Source organism: Ursus maritimus, unplaced genomic scaffold (assembly GCF_017311325.1).
Source record: "Ursus maritimus isolate PB19 unplaced genomic scaffold, ASM1731132v1 scaffold_20, whole genome shotgun sequence".
NCBI classification, from domain to species: Eukaryota; Metazoa; Chordata; class Mammalia; order Carnivora; family Ursidae; genus Ursus; species Ursus maritimus.
In genome coordinates this window covers 17,529,213-17,547,137 of record NW_024424453.1, presented here as the reverse complement: position 1 = coordinate 17,547,137, position 17,925 = coordinate 17,529,213, and the positions used below count along the sequence as shown (strand labels likewise).

General features: G+C 33.3%; 1 protein-coding gene across 1 annotated transcript; it reads right to left on the bottom strand.

Annotated features, from left to right (window-relative positions):
• Positions 1-2,764: 2,764 nt before the first annotated feature.
• Positions 2,765-17,259, bottom strand: LOC103681498 (phospholipid scramblase 1-like). The gene is made up of 6 exons (XM_008711095.1): positions 17,194-17,259; positions 12,205-12,247; positions 9,226-9,428; positions 7,125-7,286; positions 6,023-6,184; positions 2,765-2,794 (listed from the first exon to the last, which is right to left on the bottom strand). The coding sequence occupies exons 1-6, from the start codon at positions 17,257-17,259 to the stop codon at positions 2,765-2,767; spliced, it is 666 nt and encodes a 221-aa protein (XP_008709317.1).
• Positions 17,260-17,925: the final 666 nt, after the last annotated feature.

Sequence of the window (17,925 nt, the reverse complement as noted above, 5' to 3'; positions counted from 1 at the left end):
GCACCTGTGTAGCTCAGTCAGTTAAGCAGCTGCCTTCTGCTCAAGTCATGATCCCAGCGTCCTGGGATTGAGCCCTACATCAGGCTCTCTGCTCAGCGGGGAGTCAGCTTCTCCCTCTCTCTCTCTGCCCCACTCCCTGCTCGTGCTCTCTCTCTCTCAAATAAATAAATAAATTCTTAAAAAGAAAGAAAGAAAGAAAGAAAGAAAGAAAGAAAGAAAGAAAGAAAGAAAGAAAGAAGGAAGAAAGAAAGAGAGAAAAGAACACTGGGAGAAGTTCATAGACCTAAGTCCTATTGTCCTTTTGAAGGCAAGGGAATATGGTGTTCTATATGTGAATCTCCCAGGCCACAGCTGTTATCACAATAAACATCTTTAGGAGTATACATGGATCTATTTACCACTGCATTACTAAAGGGGAGTACATGACTCTTAAGATTTGAGTCACTTCTGACTCGTTCACATTTTTGATTCCATCTTTCTAGAATGACCTAGGTAACATCCATTCTAAGCATGAGCTTTTGCAAACAAAAACCTGCTATTTTCTTGTGCAGAGATCCATATCATTAGGATAGGATTTATCTAGAACATGAAATGACAAGCCCTTGTGACAAGGGCTGCTTTATCCAGACACTTTTGTAAAGAAGGAAAAATAACCTTTGAGTGGAAATAGTCAGGCCTCATTTTATTACATTTCACTGAGTCTTAGTCTTTATCTCTTTAGCTTCCCTTAAGACAGTATCTGTGTAGTTCTGGTGTAGGATGACCTGTTCTTTGGAACTTGTCTGTCATTGAAACCTGCCGTATCTAAGAGGCATCATAAATAATAATTAGTTAAACAATGAGATAGAATTGAAAAACAAAATCACATGTGAAAAGCTGTTTCATAGGTAACACTGCCTTAGTCAGTATGGGATGTTAGAATACATGGACTGAGTGGCTTATAAACAACAGAGATGTATTTCTCACAGTTCTAAAGGGTGGAAAGTCTAACACAAAGGTACGGGCAGATTAAGTGTCTGGTGAGGGTCTACTTCCTGATTCATAGTTGGCTGTTTTCTTGCAATAATTTTACATGGTGAAAGGACAAAGGAGCTCTCTGGGGCCTCTTGAGAAAGGGCACCAGTGCCATTTGTGAGGGCTCCACTCTCATGACCTAATCATATCCCAAAGGCCACCTCCAAATACTATTACACTGGGGATTAGGTTTCAGCATATGAATTTTGGGGAACAAAAACATTCAGTCTAGAGCAAACACAAATCAAGAAAAATCACCTGTTAAGTAATGTGGTAGATTGTTAAAAAAAAAAAAAAATGTCCACAGCGCCTTCCATTAAGAAGACCTCTTTCAACATCCCTTGAATGTGGATTTAGCCATGTGTCTTATATTGGCTAATGGGATTCTAACAAACATGTTGCAAGGAGAGGCCTGAATAATGCTTGAGCCTAAAAATGTGTTCTCTGGTTGTGTTTGAAACTCATCCATCATATAAAGAACATAGACTAGCCATGAGGAAGTCTAGACACAAAAGCCTATCTTAAAAAGAAAAGTAGATATGGCTTTTTCCAGTGGAATGGATTAGATCTTATACATGGAAAACTACACATTTTTTAAGAGAGTAGGACAAGTATAAACTAAAAGAGACTGAGACAGTTGAAAATGAAAAGACACTTCTCCAACTTTCTGTAGGTAGGCAAAAGGCTGCAAATTCTACTCCATTAAAAACATGGCCATTTCATTTAGAAAAAGAAAAACATCTCAGAAGACAGAGCTAAAATCGCGGAGGGCACAGCCATGGAGAGCAATGAACTAGAAAATAGAGAGCCACTGCCCAGAGGGCAGAATAGTCTCTGTCTCTACCATAAGGGAAACTGGCAACTCATGCCCGTCTGAATGCTAAAGTTGCTATTGACCAGCGACTTCTATGAGGATTCCATTTTTTATTGTGGTTATTTTGATCTTGGCTCACTGTCAAATGGTAGGTGTATTTATTTAGTTTTGAAGTCTTTGAATCAAGGGAGATATATCCATGTATCCTCACTTGGGTTCACAAAAGATGCAGATCATGTGATACTGGACTTGAGACTGAGGCCATAATTGAAGGAGACCTTTGGGAGTTCTGAGAGGATTGAGGATATTTGGCATGTGGAGAGGACGAAATAATTGTGACCATTGTTATTAATGATCACATTAATTGTGATATTATACAATGTTCAATTGTGGGGGATGGGGAGGATTAAAACAAGGCCATAGTATTCTGTTGTAACTCCCATAAAGAAGTTGAGTCTATTTTTCCATTCCTTGAATCTGGACTTGGCTATGTGACTTGCTTTGGCTAATAGGATGTTTGTGAGTATAACTGAAGGATAGGCTTGAAATGAGCTTGAACATTTAAGCTTGTTTTCTTGATGCTTTTGTAACATGGTTATGTGTAGAAGCCTTGGCTAGCCTCCTAGAAGATGAAAAGTAAGTGACTTGTTTCTCCTATTGCCTCTGACAACAGCTAGGCATATGAATGAGGCCATCTGGAATAAGACAGTCCCCAGCCAATCTGTGAACTGACTGCACATGCAAGAGTGTGAGACAGGTCTTGACCTGGAGAAGTATAGAGCAGAATCCTGGGATAAATAAAATATCACTTTAATTTTCAAAATTTTGGTGTGGTTTATTATGCAGAAAAAATTATACAAATAATTTTAGTGAAATAAAACTTTATTTAAATATTCTCAGTGAAAGTTGGTTAATTTTGCTGAAAGTGGGCAAGACTTATGACCAGAGTTCAAAGTACATGTAGTCCTAGAAAGAAAATGAAAAATGAATGTAATTAGGTTGGTTTAATAGTAAAAACAGGTGCAGATCTGAGACACGAGAGTGATTTTAGGGTCCTGTGTTATAATAATGTGATTATAAAACATATTAAAGCAGAATTCTGAGTATCAGACCTATGAGGAACCCCAAGTTCTAAGGAGTAAGAATGAATGTTTGGTTACTCTCAAACACACCAGAATAATAAAGTTGAATATAAAGGCTCTTAGAGAACAGCAACTAAATCTACTTCATTTTATTTATATATTTTTCATCATATACACTTAATATAAAAAAGTATAAGAATAGAGAAGGGAAAAAGTTATATTTTCAATTCCTATAAATCTACTATTAATATTTTGATTCAAATTCTTTCCAGACACACACAATTGGCATTATAATATACTTATTATACTACAATTTTCACTGCATAATATATCCTGAGTATTCATGCAATTAAAGTTTATTTATTGAATATTTAGTTTGAGTCTTTAATGTTCTGTTTTAGAGCTATCTCATAATGTGTTTAATAAATCTCATACTTTAAATTTTAGGTTGTTTTAGTTTTTTAAAATTTATTAGAGTGATGTTTGCTACATAGAGTATACATTGCTATTTACTAGAGTACACATAATTATTTGTCTGCATCTGTATTAGTTTTTCAGAAGAAAGTAATGCATATGAAATAATGTGAACATAACATTAAAAACTTTAATGGATATTTTCAGTTTGTTCCCCCCAAATTGTAACTGTACCTCATGACTGTCTGATATCCTAAACTTTCATGAGCATTGAAAATTTTTCATTGGAAAAATGAAAAGGGATATTTCATTGTTTTTTTTTCTTTTTGCTTCTCTTCAGATGTTTTTGAAAATGTTTTCTTATGGTTATGGGTTATTTGTATTCCCTCTTTTATGGTTGTACGAATTATTTTTTTATATTCATTTTTCATTTTGGTTGGAAATTTGATATTTTTCTTCTCATTTAAATAAAATTTAATATAAGGAATTTTTCCTTGGTCATATCTGGAGCAAATATTTCCTTTATTGTTTGCTACTGAATATTTAATACTATAATTTGTTTTAGTGTACAGAAGTTTAAGATATTCTAACTTACTAGTCTGTTACTTTATGATTTACTTTAAAAGTTCTTTTCCATCTAGAGACTGGGTGGGTGCTGTTTGTTCATTTATCTTTGGTCAATAATTCAAAATCTCCTTCCTTATACTTCCTTTGGGTTTGTTCTGTTCTTTTACTAACTTTTTACAGATGAACACTTAGTTCATTAATTTTCCACTTTTCTTCTTTTCTTCATTTGGTATTTACAGTTATACATTGCTGTTTCACTTTACTTGCATTCCAAAAGTTTTGATATCATATTTATCTTATTATACCATTTGATACATCTTCAATTTTATTATGCATTACTTTTTATCCCTGAATTATGTACACATTTCCATATATATAAAATATTTTAAAATATGTATCTTTATCAATTTCTAATTTAATGTTATTTTCTCTGACACCAAGGTCCAAGTGATACCAATTACTGAAATTTATTGAGACTTGCTTCTTGGATCCATTATGAGAATAATTCTTGTAAAAAACCTTTGTTTGGAAAAACTTATATTATCTACTTGTTTAATGCAAAGTTGTACATGCATCCATTAAATCAGCCTCGTTGATTTTTTTTGTTCAAATTTTGAATAATTTTACTGAGGTTCTGTCTCCTACATCAAGTAAAAATTGAAAGGGGTTCATAAATTTCCCACTGTGATAGAATTTACTATTCTTTAACTATATAACATTTTCCTCTATATTTTGAGGTTGATCTTAAGCGCACACAAACCAAGAATAATTATTTTTGGGATGCCTGGCTCAGTTGGTTAAGCATCTGCCTTTGGCTCAGGTCACAATCTTAGGGTTCTGGGATTGAGTCCTGCATCAGGCTCCTTGCTCAGCAGGGAGCCAGCTTCTCCCTCTGCCTTCTGCTCCCCCAGCTTTATTCTCTCTCTCTCTCTGATAAGTAAGTAAGTAAGTAAATAAATAAATAAATAGATATCTTTTAAAAAAAGAATCATTTTCTTTTGAATAGAACTTTTATCATAATGTAGTTACATTCTCTAGCTCTCTCTACTAATGTTTTTTGACTTAAAATCATTTGTTTTTGGTATTAACTTAGCTTTACTAGCTCTTGTGGTTAGTATTTTTCTGTTACAGTTTTACCCACCCTTTCTTTCAATTTTTTGTCATTATTTTAGATTTGTTTCCTATTAAGAGCCTATGGATAATTTAAAATGTAATTTAACAATTTTTATTTTTTAACTTGCAATTTTTTCCCATTTACATTTATTGTGGTTATTATAAAATTATATAGAATATATTTAGTTGACATCTTGATATAACTGAATAGGTATTTTCTACCATTTTATTTTCTTAAGGTTTATTTATTTATTTGAGAGAAAGAGAGAGAGAAAAATGCTAGTGGGGGAGGGGCAGAGTGGGAGAATCTCAAGCAGACTCCCTGCTGAGCCCAGAGCCTGATGTGGGGCTTAGTCTCAGGTCATGAGAGGTCATGACCTGAGCTGAAACCAAGAGTTGGATACTCAACCAACTGAGCCACTCAGGTGCCCTTTCCTACCCTTTTAATTTTCTATTTCTGTTTGCCCCACTTTCTTTATGATCTTTTCTCCTTTTTTCCCCCCAATGGGCTTTTTAATTTGATTGAATTTTCTGTAATTTCATAATATTTACCAAATGAAGGTAATTTCTTATGCTCATTTTTCCCCAAGACCCAATTATAATCAAAAGCAATATTTTCCTTTTTGAAATGTCTACGTATCTATAGTTTCCAAATTAACAATTATTACTTTTTAAGTGAAATGTACAAAAAGATACTTATAAAATTTTAAATTATAAGAAATAACAGTAAGTTGCAATGAACACGCCATTTTGTTCCTATTTTCAGCAATTTAGTCTTGTTTTTCATTAAGGCAAAGGATTTCAACTTCAGCGATCACATTTACAGGATACTGTAGTTTTTACATCCTTTGCAATTCAGTGAACACTGAATCCATGATATGATTTTGGGGGCTTAGAACTAGACCCCAAAAGCACAATTTGCAGTTGATCTAAATGATTTTAGGAAAAATATTAGCAAAGGTGCAATGGTAATCTCAGAAAATTCCCTTTTGGCTAAACAGAATAAAAATAGACTCACAATGAGGAAACTTGCTCCAAGCATCAGTGCTTTTATCTTTACATCAAGATCAAATGGAAACTGGATTCCAAATTTATCAGCATTGGTAGATAGTTCCCTAATAAATCCAGCCCATTTTTTTGAAATCTTACCAATAACTATTTCTTCATCCAGAGACAATAACTAAAAGAAAAAATATATATATAATCTTAGGTACAATCTCTAAAATAAAAAATAGGTATTCCTATATCAATTTTAGTAATTAAATATGACCCATTTGAGTTATAATCATGCTGATTGTATTCTGCAATAAATATGTACAATATGGACACATAATAGCATGGAAAAACACCTACAGACAATATCTACCTAAAAGGAGATTTTCAAATTGATAGTATACAACAGATTTTACAGTTCACCCTTGAATAACACAGGGGTTAGGAGTGCTGACACCCCAAGGCAGTTGAAACTCTGTGGGTAGCTGTTGATCCCCCCAAAACTTAACTAATAGCCTACTGTTGACCAGTAAGCACTTAAAAATCTAACAAAATTGGGGGCATATAGGTGGCTCAGTCAGTTAAACATCTGCTTTTGGCTCAGGTCATTATCCCAGGGCCCTGGGATCAAGCCCTACATCGGGCTCTTCGCTCACAGGGAGTCTTCTTTCCTCTCCCTCTGCCCCTCTCCCACTTCGTGCTCTCTCTCTCTCAAATAAATAAATAAAATCTTTTTTTAAAAATCTAACAAAACTGTATCATGGCAGTTTCAGAATTTTATAAAAATTAATAATATATTATTTATAATTAATGCCCAATTATGTCATTGTTCATTGCAATAAAGTTTAATTTTCTCTTCCAATATTCCTTGAAATATTAAATACCAAACTTGTTGTTTGATAACTATATACTTGAAGTATAGGTTAAAAAGATGTCTTATAAGCAGCATAAACATGTAGGGCTTAATGATGCAAGGAAACTATGTATTAGAAATTCAATTTAAAAAATAGTCAAATGGTTATAACATCATGATAACATGTTTTTATTTTATCTTAATCAAATTTAATAATGTATTGCAAGATAAATAACTAATTTGAACATGATTATCTTAAAACGTAACTACTCACAGTAAAATTTAGATCTTTGAGACAGCTGGAAACCACACATGGCCCTCTGATTTTCATTATATCCTCCTTATTCTCATTTTTTATTTTAAACATTGGCAAAAATGGGTGAAAGTATTGGTACACATATCCAATTTTTTCACCAGGAGGAGCCTCAACTTGTAGCTACAAGAGATTGAGAAATGTAGTATTGATCAAATGAGATTTGTTTGATTTGTAAGCAACAAATTAGTTATGGGCTACTTATTAGCACTTTGTACATATATGAACAGAACTTTCTGTGTTTAAGGCATGCCCTATATTTGGGAATGGACATCGAAGTGAAAAAACCCAGGATTTAGATATTGAGACCCCTGAGGTGAGACCTGATGCTGCTGCTCACTAACTACATGAAGTGTAAACATATCACCAGACTCTCTGAAATCATTGTCTATTTGCAAATGGGGGGATAATAATAATTTTTAGGTGCTTATGAAGATCACTTTTTAAATTGCCATGTCCATAAGACATGCCTTAAAATAGTCACACCAACAACTGTTTTTATTACCAATATGCCAAGAACATTTGTCCCTTTATGCAAATGTAAGTATGATTTCACTAAATACTTTGTTTGTTTTGATTTAAAGCCCAGTTCAGGGACTGATTATTTAAATCATGGTATACCATACACATGATGGGTTATTATCCAGCCATTTGTAAGAATGGAAGAAGCCCTATAGATACTGATGTAATCTTCAGGTTATATTGTATGCATTAAAATATTGTAGAAGTGGGGCACCTGGGGGCACCTGGGTGGCTCAGTTAGTTAAGCATCTGCCTTCTGCTCAGGTCATGATCCCAGGGTCCTGGAATCAAGCTCCTCATTGGGCTCCCTGCTCAGTGAGGATCCTGTTTCTCCCTCTCTCTCTGCCGCTCCCCCTGCTTGTGCTTTCCCTCTCTCTCTCTCTGTCAAATAAATAAATAAAATCTTAAAAAAAAAAAAGAAAAAGAATTGGGGTGCTGGGTGGCTCAGTTCATTAAGTGTCCAACTCTTGGTTTCAGCTCAGGTCATGATCTCAGAATTGTGGGATCAAGCCCAGAGTCAGGCTCCATGCCCAGCTGAAGATTCTCCCTCTCCCTCTGCCCCTCCCCTCTCTCTAAAAAAAATTATAGAAAAATATCTGCCAATTATGTTAAAAAGACGCATGTATGCCATACAGATGTATGCATTACACAAATACTCATAGAATAATTCTGGAAGAATATTTAAACTCATAAAAGCAGTTGCCTCTGATGAGGAATTTAGAAGGCCTAAGAAACAAGAGTTTGAGAGGCATTGTTTCTCCAGAATATATTTGTCTTTCTTTCTCACTCTCTTTTTTCTTTCTTCCTCCCTTCCTCCCTCCCTTCCTCTCTCCCTCCCTCCCTTCCTTCCTACCTTCCTTCTTTCCACCATATGTAAGTATTACTCATTTAAAATATAAATGAAGATGCTAAGTCAAGAAGGTGGCAGTGGTGATGTAGTCTGTGAATCTTCTCAACCCTCTCATAGAAAAGAACAGAACAAGTATGATAACTCAACAAAACAAAACCGCTATCAAAGTCCTTATCAAAAGTTGACGGAAAAATTATAGCTCCACATCTCAAAATAGACGTAGATGTAGTGAAACGAATGACAACAATAAGATATTCCTGAGATCCAAGGAATCCAGATATCACCAACAAGAAAGGAAAGAAGGGGATCCCACTCAGTGAAAGTTCAAAGGACCAGTCAGAGAAACACAGCTGAAAATGGGATAGGATTTCACAGCCCCTAATTTGCAGACACTCCATACAATAACTAAGAAGCACATGCAGATAAATGCAAATAAAAAACAATATTTTGGAAAAGAAAAACTTCTAAAAATCTGAAGATCTTATGATCTACATTGCCTGAAAAATATTTACAGTGTTGTATATTATTCCAGCTCTGCAGATATGTGGTACAAATATATAATTTTCTCTCTAACATATTTCATTCCAGAACATTCTTTGTAGCCAAACCCAGTGTTTTAACATACTGCTCAGTTTTGAGGCTTTTTTGAAGGAACTCAAATACATTCTAAATCATATAGAAATTACTGACCTTTTGTAGGTAGCAGTTTCTTAAAGCTTTATGCATAGTAATGACATCACGGCCTACATTATCATAAATTGTCATGGTAAAAGATCTTGAAGGTCCACAGAGGTATCGGAAGAAACAATTACTTCTCTCTTCTGCAAAATAAATTCTCTGTCCTTGATTGTTCATGACTTCGTAATTTTTACTAGTTTCAAAACTACTGAGAACTAAAGAATAAACAATGTGGTAACTTATTAGTGGTGTGAGACTTATATAAGTTGCCTATCAAATTACCTTCAAATATTGAATGTACATTTGATAATAAACTGCTTGGCTTTAAGTCAGTTATCTTCACTAGTATCTTAGTTTCTCCTCACAGAAAAATGAAATAGATGTGCTTGCTACTCTCTGGTTCCTTTTACTGCTAAAATTCTATGCATAGCTTTTTCTTTATCATTTTTGAATTTTTGAGAAATTAACCCAATTTACTATTTTAATGTTTTGCATTATGTTAAATTTTACTCCTCTTCATCTTTTTCTTCTAGGACATGAAAAAGACACTAGGTGTTTAATCTGGATAATAGAAAAGACGAAAAAGTATTTTACTGATGCGAAATTGAGGGAGACAGTAAGCTCTTATGTGTTATCCACATAAGATAATAATCAAATTCATCTCTTTTACAAGAAAATAGAAATATTATATTTTATCCTAATAAGTTTACTTCTGTTATCATACAAACAAAACAGTCCTAGGGTTTTTTTTAAAAAATGCTTTCTACACCAAATGTTCATTACTGCACTACTTAAAAAGGAAAAGTAAAATGGAAGCAAAGTAAATATCTAACAATTGGCAATATGTAGTATCCCCTTTGAGCATTATTGTATTGCTATTTAAATTGTTGGTTTTAAGATAAATAAAAATAACAAAAACAACAAAACACATTAAATGAATAAATATAAAAAATTGCATGGACAATGATTAAAAGTGATTTTAAAAAATTCATTAAAAGAATATTTTTTAAAAGCCTTCAAAGGAAATGTATCAGTAGTTGTGCATGGATGATATTTTTCTCCTACTTTTTAAAATTTCAGGTGTTTTTGAATGAGTATGTTTAGTGAGTATATGTTACTAATATACATTTAGCATTTTGTTTTAATGTTAACCTTTGAAACAGGTAGTTACAGAATTTCCTTTTTTTAATGATTTTTGGGCATATGAACATAGTTATGTTTTTACGTTGTATAAACATATTTGAAAGATGTTCTTTTTCAAAAATTATTTATTTATTTATTTGAGAGAGAGTGTGTGTGTGTGCGGGGCGGGAGAGAAAATCTCAAGCAGACTCCCCATTGAGCATGGAGCCTGATGTGGGGCTCAACCTCAGCATCTCAAGATCATGACCTGAACTGAAATCAAGAGTCAGACTCTTAAATGACTGAGCCCCCCAGATGCCCTGAAAGAGATCCATTTTTATTTAATATTCAAAGATAAATCATGATTCAATATTTATGAAAAATATTTTCTGCCTTTTAAATTTAATTTATTTTTATGAGTAGAAATTACATATGCATGGCACAAATTTAAAAATGCAAAAGAAGGTATAAAATTAAAAATAATTCTTTCTTCCTGACCTATTCTATTTCCTCTTCTCCAATTTTATATGTATCCTTCTAGAGATATCTCAAACATATGCAAAGTCTAAGTATTTTTATATACACACAGGCATACACATAAACAAGCACACTATTATATGTACTTCTTTGTAATTGCTTTTTATACCTAGCAATATTTCTTGGGGATATTCTTAACAATTCTACAGAGCTGTCTCATTCTTTTAAATAAATGCACAATGTTGAATTATGTGAAAGCATCACTTAGAGTAGTAGTTCTCAAATTTTTAGCCTGCATCAGAATCACCTGGAGGGCTTGATAAAGCACATACAGTTGAACCCCACCTCTGGATTTTGTGATTTAGTGGGTCTGTGATGAAGCCTGGGAACTTGATTTCCAACATGTTCCCAGATGATGTTCATGCTGGCAGTCTGGCAACTATGCTTTGAGAATGACTAGTTTGGAGAATTAGTTCCATATAACATGGATGGTTAGTTTTTTTCTCAATATTTTTGCTATTTTACTTCTCTCATAACTTTTATGACTTCATACTGTGCATTTTATTTAAGTATATTCACCCATATTTCAGGGAAAGCCCAGGTCTGACTCTTCTTTGATTTTCTCAAAATAGCTAGCATATGTCTTGTTCATTATAGGTACTCAATGGAAATTCTGGAATAAATGGTTATTCATAAAATAAATCATTCAGTGTAGGGAAGCAGAAAAAGCTCAAAGAAAACATTCATTTATAATATGCCTAGTTGAAAAGGTTTTATGAATTAAATCAAGCCATAAGTGTCTATTTTAGTCTTAGATCCTTTATGTATAAAATGTAATGATAGTGATAACTATTTTTTTACTAAACACTGATTTCATTTTATTTACATGTATTATAGCTTCATATATGTGAAAGAAATACTTGTACTAAATTGAGATAAAGGTAAACAATTGCATTCTAAAGAACAATTTCTCAGACTTGGGAGTGGAATTGGACTGCCCAGAAACTTACTAGCATTCTGCTTCTACTAGTAGAATTCTTGAAGGATATGGAATCACTGCTTCTCTGAAATACCTGTATTTGAGGAATTTATGATGGGAAAACCCTTTCAGGAAATAGACTTGCTGTTTAGCAAGACTAAAAGTGCAGACTAGAATTTTCAGGAGTGATCTGGAGCTGATATGTTTGTCCTTTTCTATGAGAAGCTACTATTGCATTTATCTGATCATCAACTATGAGTCCATATATTCTATGTGTCTATATATTCTGTTCATATTTCAAGATTTATTTTTCCCCAGACACATGAAGCACTTTAATTTATAGGGAGTGACTGGACTACAGCACAAGAAGTTACATATTCAAGAGTGAATATATTAGTGTGTTTGGCACATACCTTCCAGAAGATCAAAACGTTGACACACTAGTAACTGATTTATCTAATAGAGTAGAAAATAAAAATAGGTGGTATGAAGTAATTAAACTAAATTTAAAGCACCTACCAAAACACATATACATTAATACCTATATTTAGGATATTTAAAGTAATTGATCCATTATCAACATCTCATTTTTTCTGTTAAATGTCATATATTGGTCTAAGTGTGAAGTGTTTTTTTTTAGCTGTCCATACACAGTATACTCTAAAAATGTTTTTATTGAATATTAAACAATTACAAGTACCGTTAGACATTTAGCCAAAGCAAAATTACAGATTAAATATAATTATAAAGATGTCTTAAATAGAAACCCAAACCTATCACAAAAGTAGGTAAAATTCCTTGATACTCTCTTTTGGAAAGTAAAGGATGAGAGGAAAAAAGGTCTTCCATTCCATGTGAAAGATAGTGAGGACTAGAAGAATTTACATGCTGTAAGTGATTTTCTGTTACCAAATTGATAGGGTTGCCAGATTTAGTAAATAAAAATAAAGCAAGAAAACCAGAAATCATAAAATGGGCAGAAGATATGAACAGACACTTTTCCAATGAGGACATACAAATGGCTGACAGACACATGAAAAAATGTTCAAAATCATTAGCCATCAGGGAAATTCAAATCAAAACCACACTAAGATACCACCTTACGCCAGTTAGAATGGCAAAAATTGACAAGGCAAGAAACAACAATAGGAGAAAGGGGATCCCTCCTACATTGTTGGTGGGAATGCAAGTTGGTACAGCCACTCTGGAAAACAGTGTGAAAGTCCCTTAAAAAGTTAAAAATTGAGCTACCGTATGATCCAGCCATTGCATTACTGGGTATTTACCCCAAAGATACAGACGTAGTGAAGAGAAGGGCCATATGCACCCCAATGTTCATAGCAGCATTGTCCACAATAGCTAAATCATAGAAGGAGCCGAGATGCCCTTCAACAGATGACTGGATTAAGAAGATGTGGTCCATATATACAATGGAATATTACTCAGCTACCAAAAGAATGATTTCTCAACATTTGCTGCAACATGGATGGCACTGGAGGAGGTAATGCTAAGTGAAATAAGTCAAGCAGAGAAAGGCAATTATCATATGGTTTCTCTCATCTATGGAACATAAGAACTAGGAAGATCAGTAGGAGAAGAAAGGGATAAAGAAAGGGGGGGTAATCAGAAGGGGGAATGAAGCATGAGAGACTATGGACTCTGAGAAACAAACTGAGGGCTTCAGAGGGGAGGGGGGTGGGGGAATGGGATAGGCTGGTGATGGGTAGTAAGGAGGGCACATATTGCATGGTGCACTGGGTGTTACATGCAACGAATGAATCATCAAACTTTACATCAAAAACCAGGGATGTACTGTATGGTGACTAACATAATATAATTTAAAAAATTATTATAAAAGAAAAAAGAAAAGGAAAAAAAGAATGCTCAGTTAAATTTTAATTTCAGTTAAATAATGAATAATTATTACTGTAAATATATGCCAAAGAATGCATGAAACACACTTAACCTAAAAAATATTTGTTTATCTGAAATTCAAATGTAACTGATTGTCTTGTATTTTATCTGGCAACCCTATGAAAAGACAAATGCAAAAAAGAGGGATTGGAACCACTTGCCACATGGTGGGTTACAGAGAATAAAAATAAACACAATATATATGCACCCTTATGTGTATTGCAGCATTATTTATAATAGCCAAGATATGGAAGCAGCTCAAGTGTCCATCAATAGACAAATGGGTAAGGAAAATGTGGTATATATGTATACACAATGGAATATTATGCAGCCATAAAAAGGATGGAATTGGGCCATTTGAGACAACATGGATGGACCTAGAGAGTATTATGCTAAGTGAAATAAGTCAGGCTGAGAAAGACAAATACCATAAGATTTGACTCATAAGTGAAATCTTAAAAAAAAAACAAACAAACAAATGAAAAGCAGAATGAGACCTATAAATACAGAGAACTGTATTTGTTGCCTGATGGGAGTGGGTGTGGGAAGTTGGGGAAAATGGGTGAAAGGGAGTGGGAGATACAGGCTTCTTATGGAATCAATAAGTTATAGGAATAAAAAGTACAGCATAAGGAATACAATCAGTGATTTGTAATAGCGATGGATGTAAAGGGACATATGATAGCTTCACTTGTGGTGAACATAGCACAATGTACAACTTCGTCAAATCACTAAGTTATACATCTGAAATTCATATAACATTCTCAACTATACTCCAAACAAAACAAAACAATGATGAACTGAAGAGTCATTACATTGTTTATTTACACAGACCAACATCACTGTGAGAAAATACAATGACCAATCCAAATGCTGCCTAAAGGAACCATCTAGATTTCTTCAAAGCTAGTTTTGTAAATGTTTTTGCGAAACCGTATTGATAAAAGTACCCTTTGAGTTTGTAGCTGTCAAAGACCAACATGACTACCACAAAGACCCACGAGCTTGAAACAATGGAAGCAGAAGCAGGTATTATACTCACACGAAGAGTTTAAATACTTTGTGTAATGAATACAATGGTTATAGAGTCAAAGTTATCTTCTAAGTTGAGGCTATTAGCCTCAAAGCTTTGGGTTCCTTTCTATCTAGTTTTTACTATTGCATTTTCTAGCTTCTTCCTGAACATTGGGAGGCGTGTGGGAGTCTGCAAGGGATACCTCACTACCAGAGTTTAACTGCATTTCTCTGCAAACACTGAATCAACAAAGGGCTTTCAGGGCTGCCTGCAGACATGTGTAGACAGAGAAAAAATAACAATCTAAATTCTGGATGAGAAATCTGAAAAGATAGGTGGCATAGAGATGTGAAAGTGTAAAGCAGAAAAGAAAATGTGAATGAAGAGAGGGTCAGACTGCAATCATCTGTGCAGTGGGAATGTTATTTCAAAGGAGGCAGGACCCTCTGGTGGATGTATAAAACTGGCCACACCATGAGAGGATTTGGTGTTATAGAGTGTATAAAATCTTTAGCTTCTGACTGCTTTTCACTTATAACCGTGGCTTATATTTTAAGATAATTAAAAAATAGCATGGGCAACACTCAGATCCTACATGGTATCTCTTTATGAGTTGTTGCTGTGTCCCTGCATACACAACGCTTAACTAGGTTTTGAAATCATTCTAGCATTTCTTTAAACCAAAAGATCTGGTAGCTGAGGAATTTCAGACATAGAGAAATTGGGATGGATTGATTAGATTTCCTCCTTTGCATGTAAGGGAGAAGTACTTATGAAATATACCCCCACTAAATAAGCTTGTTAAGTGTGAAATATGTGGAGACATACCTAGCTCACTGACACCTTCCAAACACTAAGAAATGGAATTACAACTTTTTATTTATTACGATAGAAAATATTAAAAAGTTTCTGCCATAGTTAAGGCTTCCTTAAGAAGAAACATTTCATTGTCTATTAATTTAAATGTGAAGTTTTAACATTTTTTTTTTGTAACCATAGGAAAAGGAAATGAAGGGGGGATAGGTGATGGGGATTAAAGAGTGCACTTGTGATGAGCAACAAGTGATGTATGGAAGTGTTGAATTACTATATTGTACAGCTGAAACTAATACAACACTGTTAACTGGCATTAAAATAAAAACAAGAAAAAGTAAATGAAAAAATATCAGTCTGTAGAATGTATTTTTGGTTCTATTAATAATATACTCAATATTTTGGTTCACAAAAATTTTTTAAAGACATTAAAAATAATTTTTTGATTCAGAGAGAAATATTGTACTGTACTTTGAAGTAAAAAAATTACTATAGTTTTTATCCACATTCAACATTATATCTTCTTAGATTGATATCAGTTTGTGACAAGTTTATAATTAAGCAATGAAAATATAGATAACTTTTTTAAGAAGGAACGTATATACTCCTTAGTTGTATTTTGTGTTTTTTTAAAGATTTTATTTTTTATTTGAGAAAGAGAGGGCAAGGGAGAGAGATTGAGCAGGGAAGGGCAGAGGGAGAGGGAGAAGCAGACTCCCCACTGAACAGGGACTCTGAGGGCTCCATCCCAGGACCCTGGGATCACTACCCTAGCTGAAGGCAGTTGCTTAACCAACTGAGCCACCCAGGTGCCCCCTCCTTAGTTTTTAAGAATTGAAAAATAAGATGTGGCCAATGATTAATCATGTAAAATGTCAAAGATAATTATTCAGAAACAGCATAACAGGAAATTAAATCAGAATTGATTGAATAAACAAAATAGTAATTCAGTGTCATTAAATTTGGTAGAGAACTGGAGACATTTTCCTAGTATTGGTGTGCACATATCACATTTGCATACCAGGCTTCTAATACCTAAGCAGTTAGATGAACTGAAAATTCCTAAAGCCAGTTTTAATGTACATTCTGCAAAATCCAATTTCCTATTTTAAAAAGCAAGTATTTATTTTTAAGTGGACTTACCAGGAAATACATTTGTAAATCACAATGTTACATTATTGACAATGTAAATTTAAAACCTCAATCAAAAATTAAAATTCAAATTAAAATAAAATGTAAAAATCTTAATGTTACTTGATATATAGTATTTTAATCTATAGGTAATATTTTCCTGTAACACAAATTGTATTTTGAGACAAATTCATATTATTTATATTCATTATTTATATTCATATTATTGTTTATATTCATTTATTATCATTTATATTATTCATTTATATTCATATTATCATTCATTATATTCATATTATCATATTCATATTATATATATGAATTCATATTACATTTATATTCATATTATCATTCATTATATTCATATTATCATATTCATATTATATATATGAATTCATATTATATATATGAGGAAGCTGAATATATTCATATTCATATTATATATATGAATTCATATATATGAGGAAGCTGAATATATTCATATTCATATTACTACTACTCAGATAAGTTAAGAAACACATTACCATACCTGCATCAAATATTCCAGTCCAGGTGGACAGGTGGATATTGTCCCTGGTGCTTGCATCCATTGCATCGTGGGTGGAAGATTACAAAAAGCCATAACCAAGATTATATAAATGCTTGAGTGTGACAGATTAAAGAGACTTCTCTTTGTATCTATAAAATCTAACATGGAACAAATAACCTGGTTAGAGACAGTAATCAACTTCAACTTCATGTTTATTTTTCTTTATTTTATTATTTTCAACTGAAATATTTAGGGTTTTATTTATGCAGACTGTCTTTCAACTAAAACCAAAAAAGAACCTCAGGAATAAAGAAGTCCCAGCTAATACCAGTATCGTCAACTATGCAAATTGTTATACACATTTCTATGTGGCCCTTGATCTACTTAAATACACTTAAGTCTTAGGTTCAGAATCATTTGACAATGACTAGATGGNNNCTTTCCCTCCAATGTTGAGAACAATGTTATGGTGGACATGACAACATTGTGTTCTGGATAAAGATCAGATAAAAATTTTTATACTGAGGTTTGGGGAAATACCTATCTGTAGTGCCGCAATTCTAACAAACTTAGAACAAATCTATTTGGTGTCAAAATTTTCTTTTTGGCCCTGATTAGTCTCATTATTCTCTGTATTTTCCTCAGGTTGTGTCAGAATTAAATTATGAAATAAATGCACAAATCCATGCTTCCAACTCAAAGTTTAGGAGAATGATTCTAAGTGCTTGTGAA

Excerpts from the sequence above, each read along its gene's own strand:
- LOC103681498 (XM_008711095.1), bottom strand. The coding sequence starts at position 17,259 with ATGCAATGGATGCAAGCACCAGGGACAATATCCACCTGTCCACCTGGA. Across the intron at positions 12,248-17,193 it reads GACTGGAATATTTGATGCAG|ATAAATCAGTTACTAGTGTG; the intron begins GTATGGTAATGT and ends CTACTCTATTAG. Across the intron at positions 2,795-6,022 it reads TTGGAGCAAGTTTCCTCATT|GACTACATGTACTTTGAACT; the intron begins GTGAGTCTATTT and ends TTTTCTTTCTAG.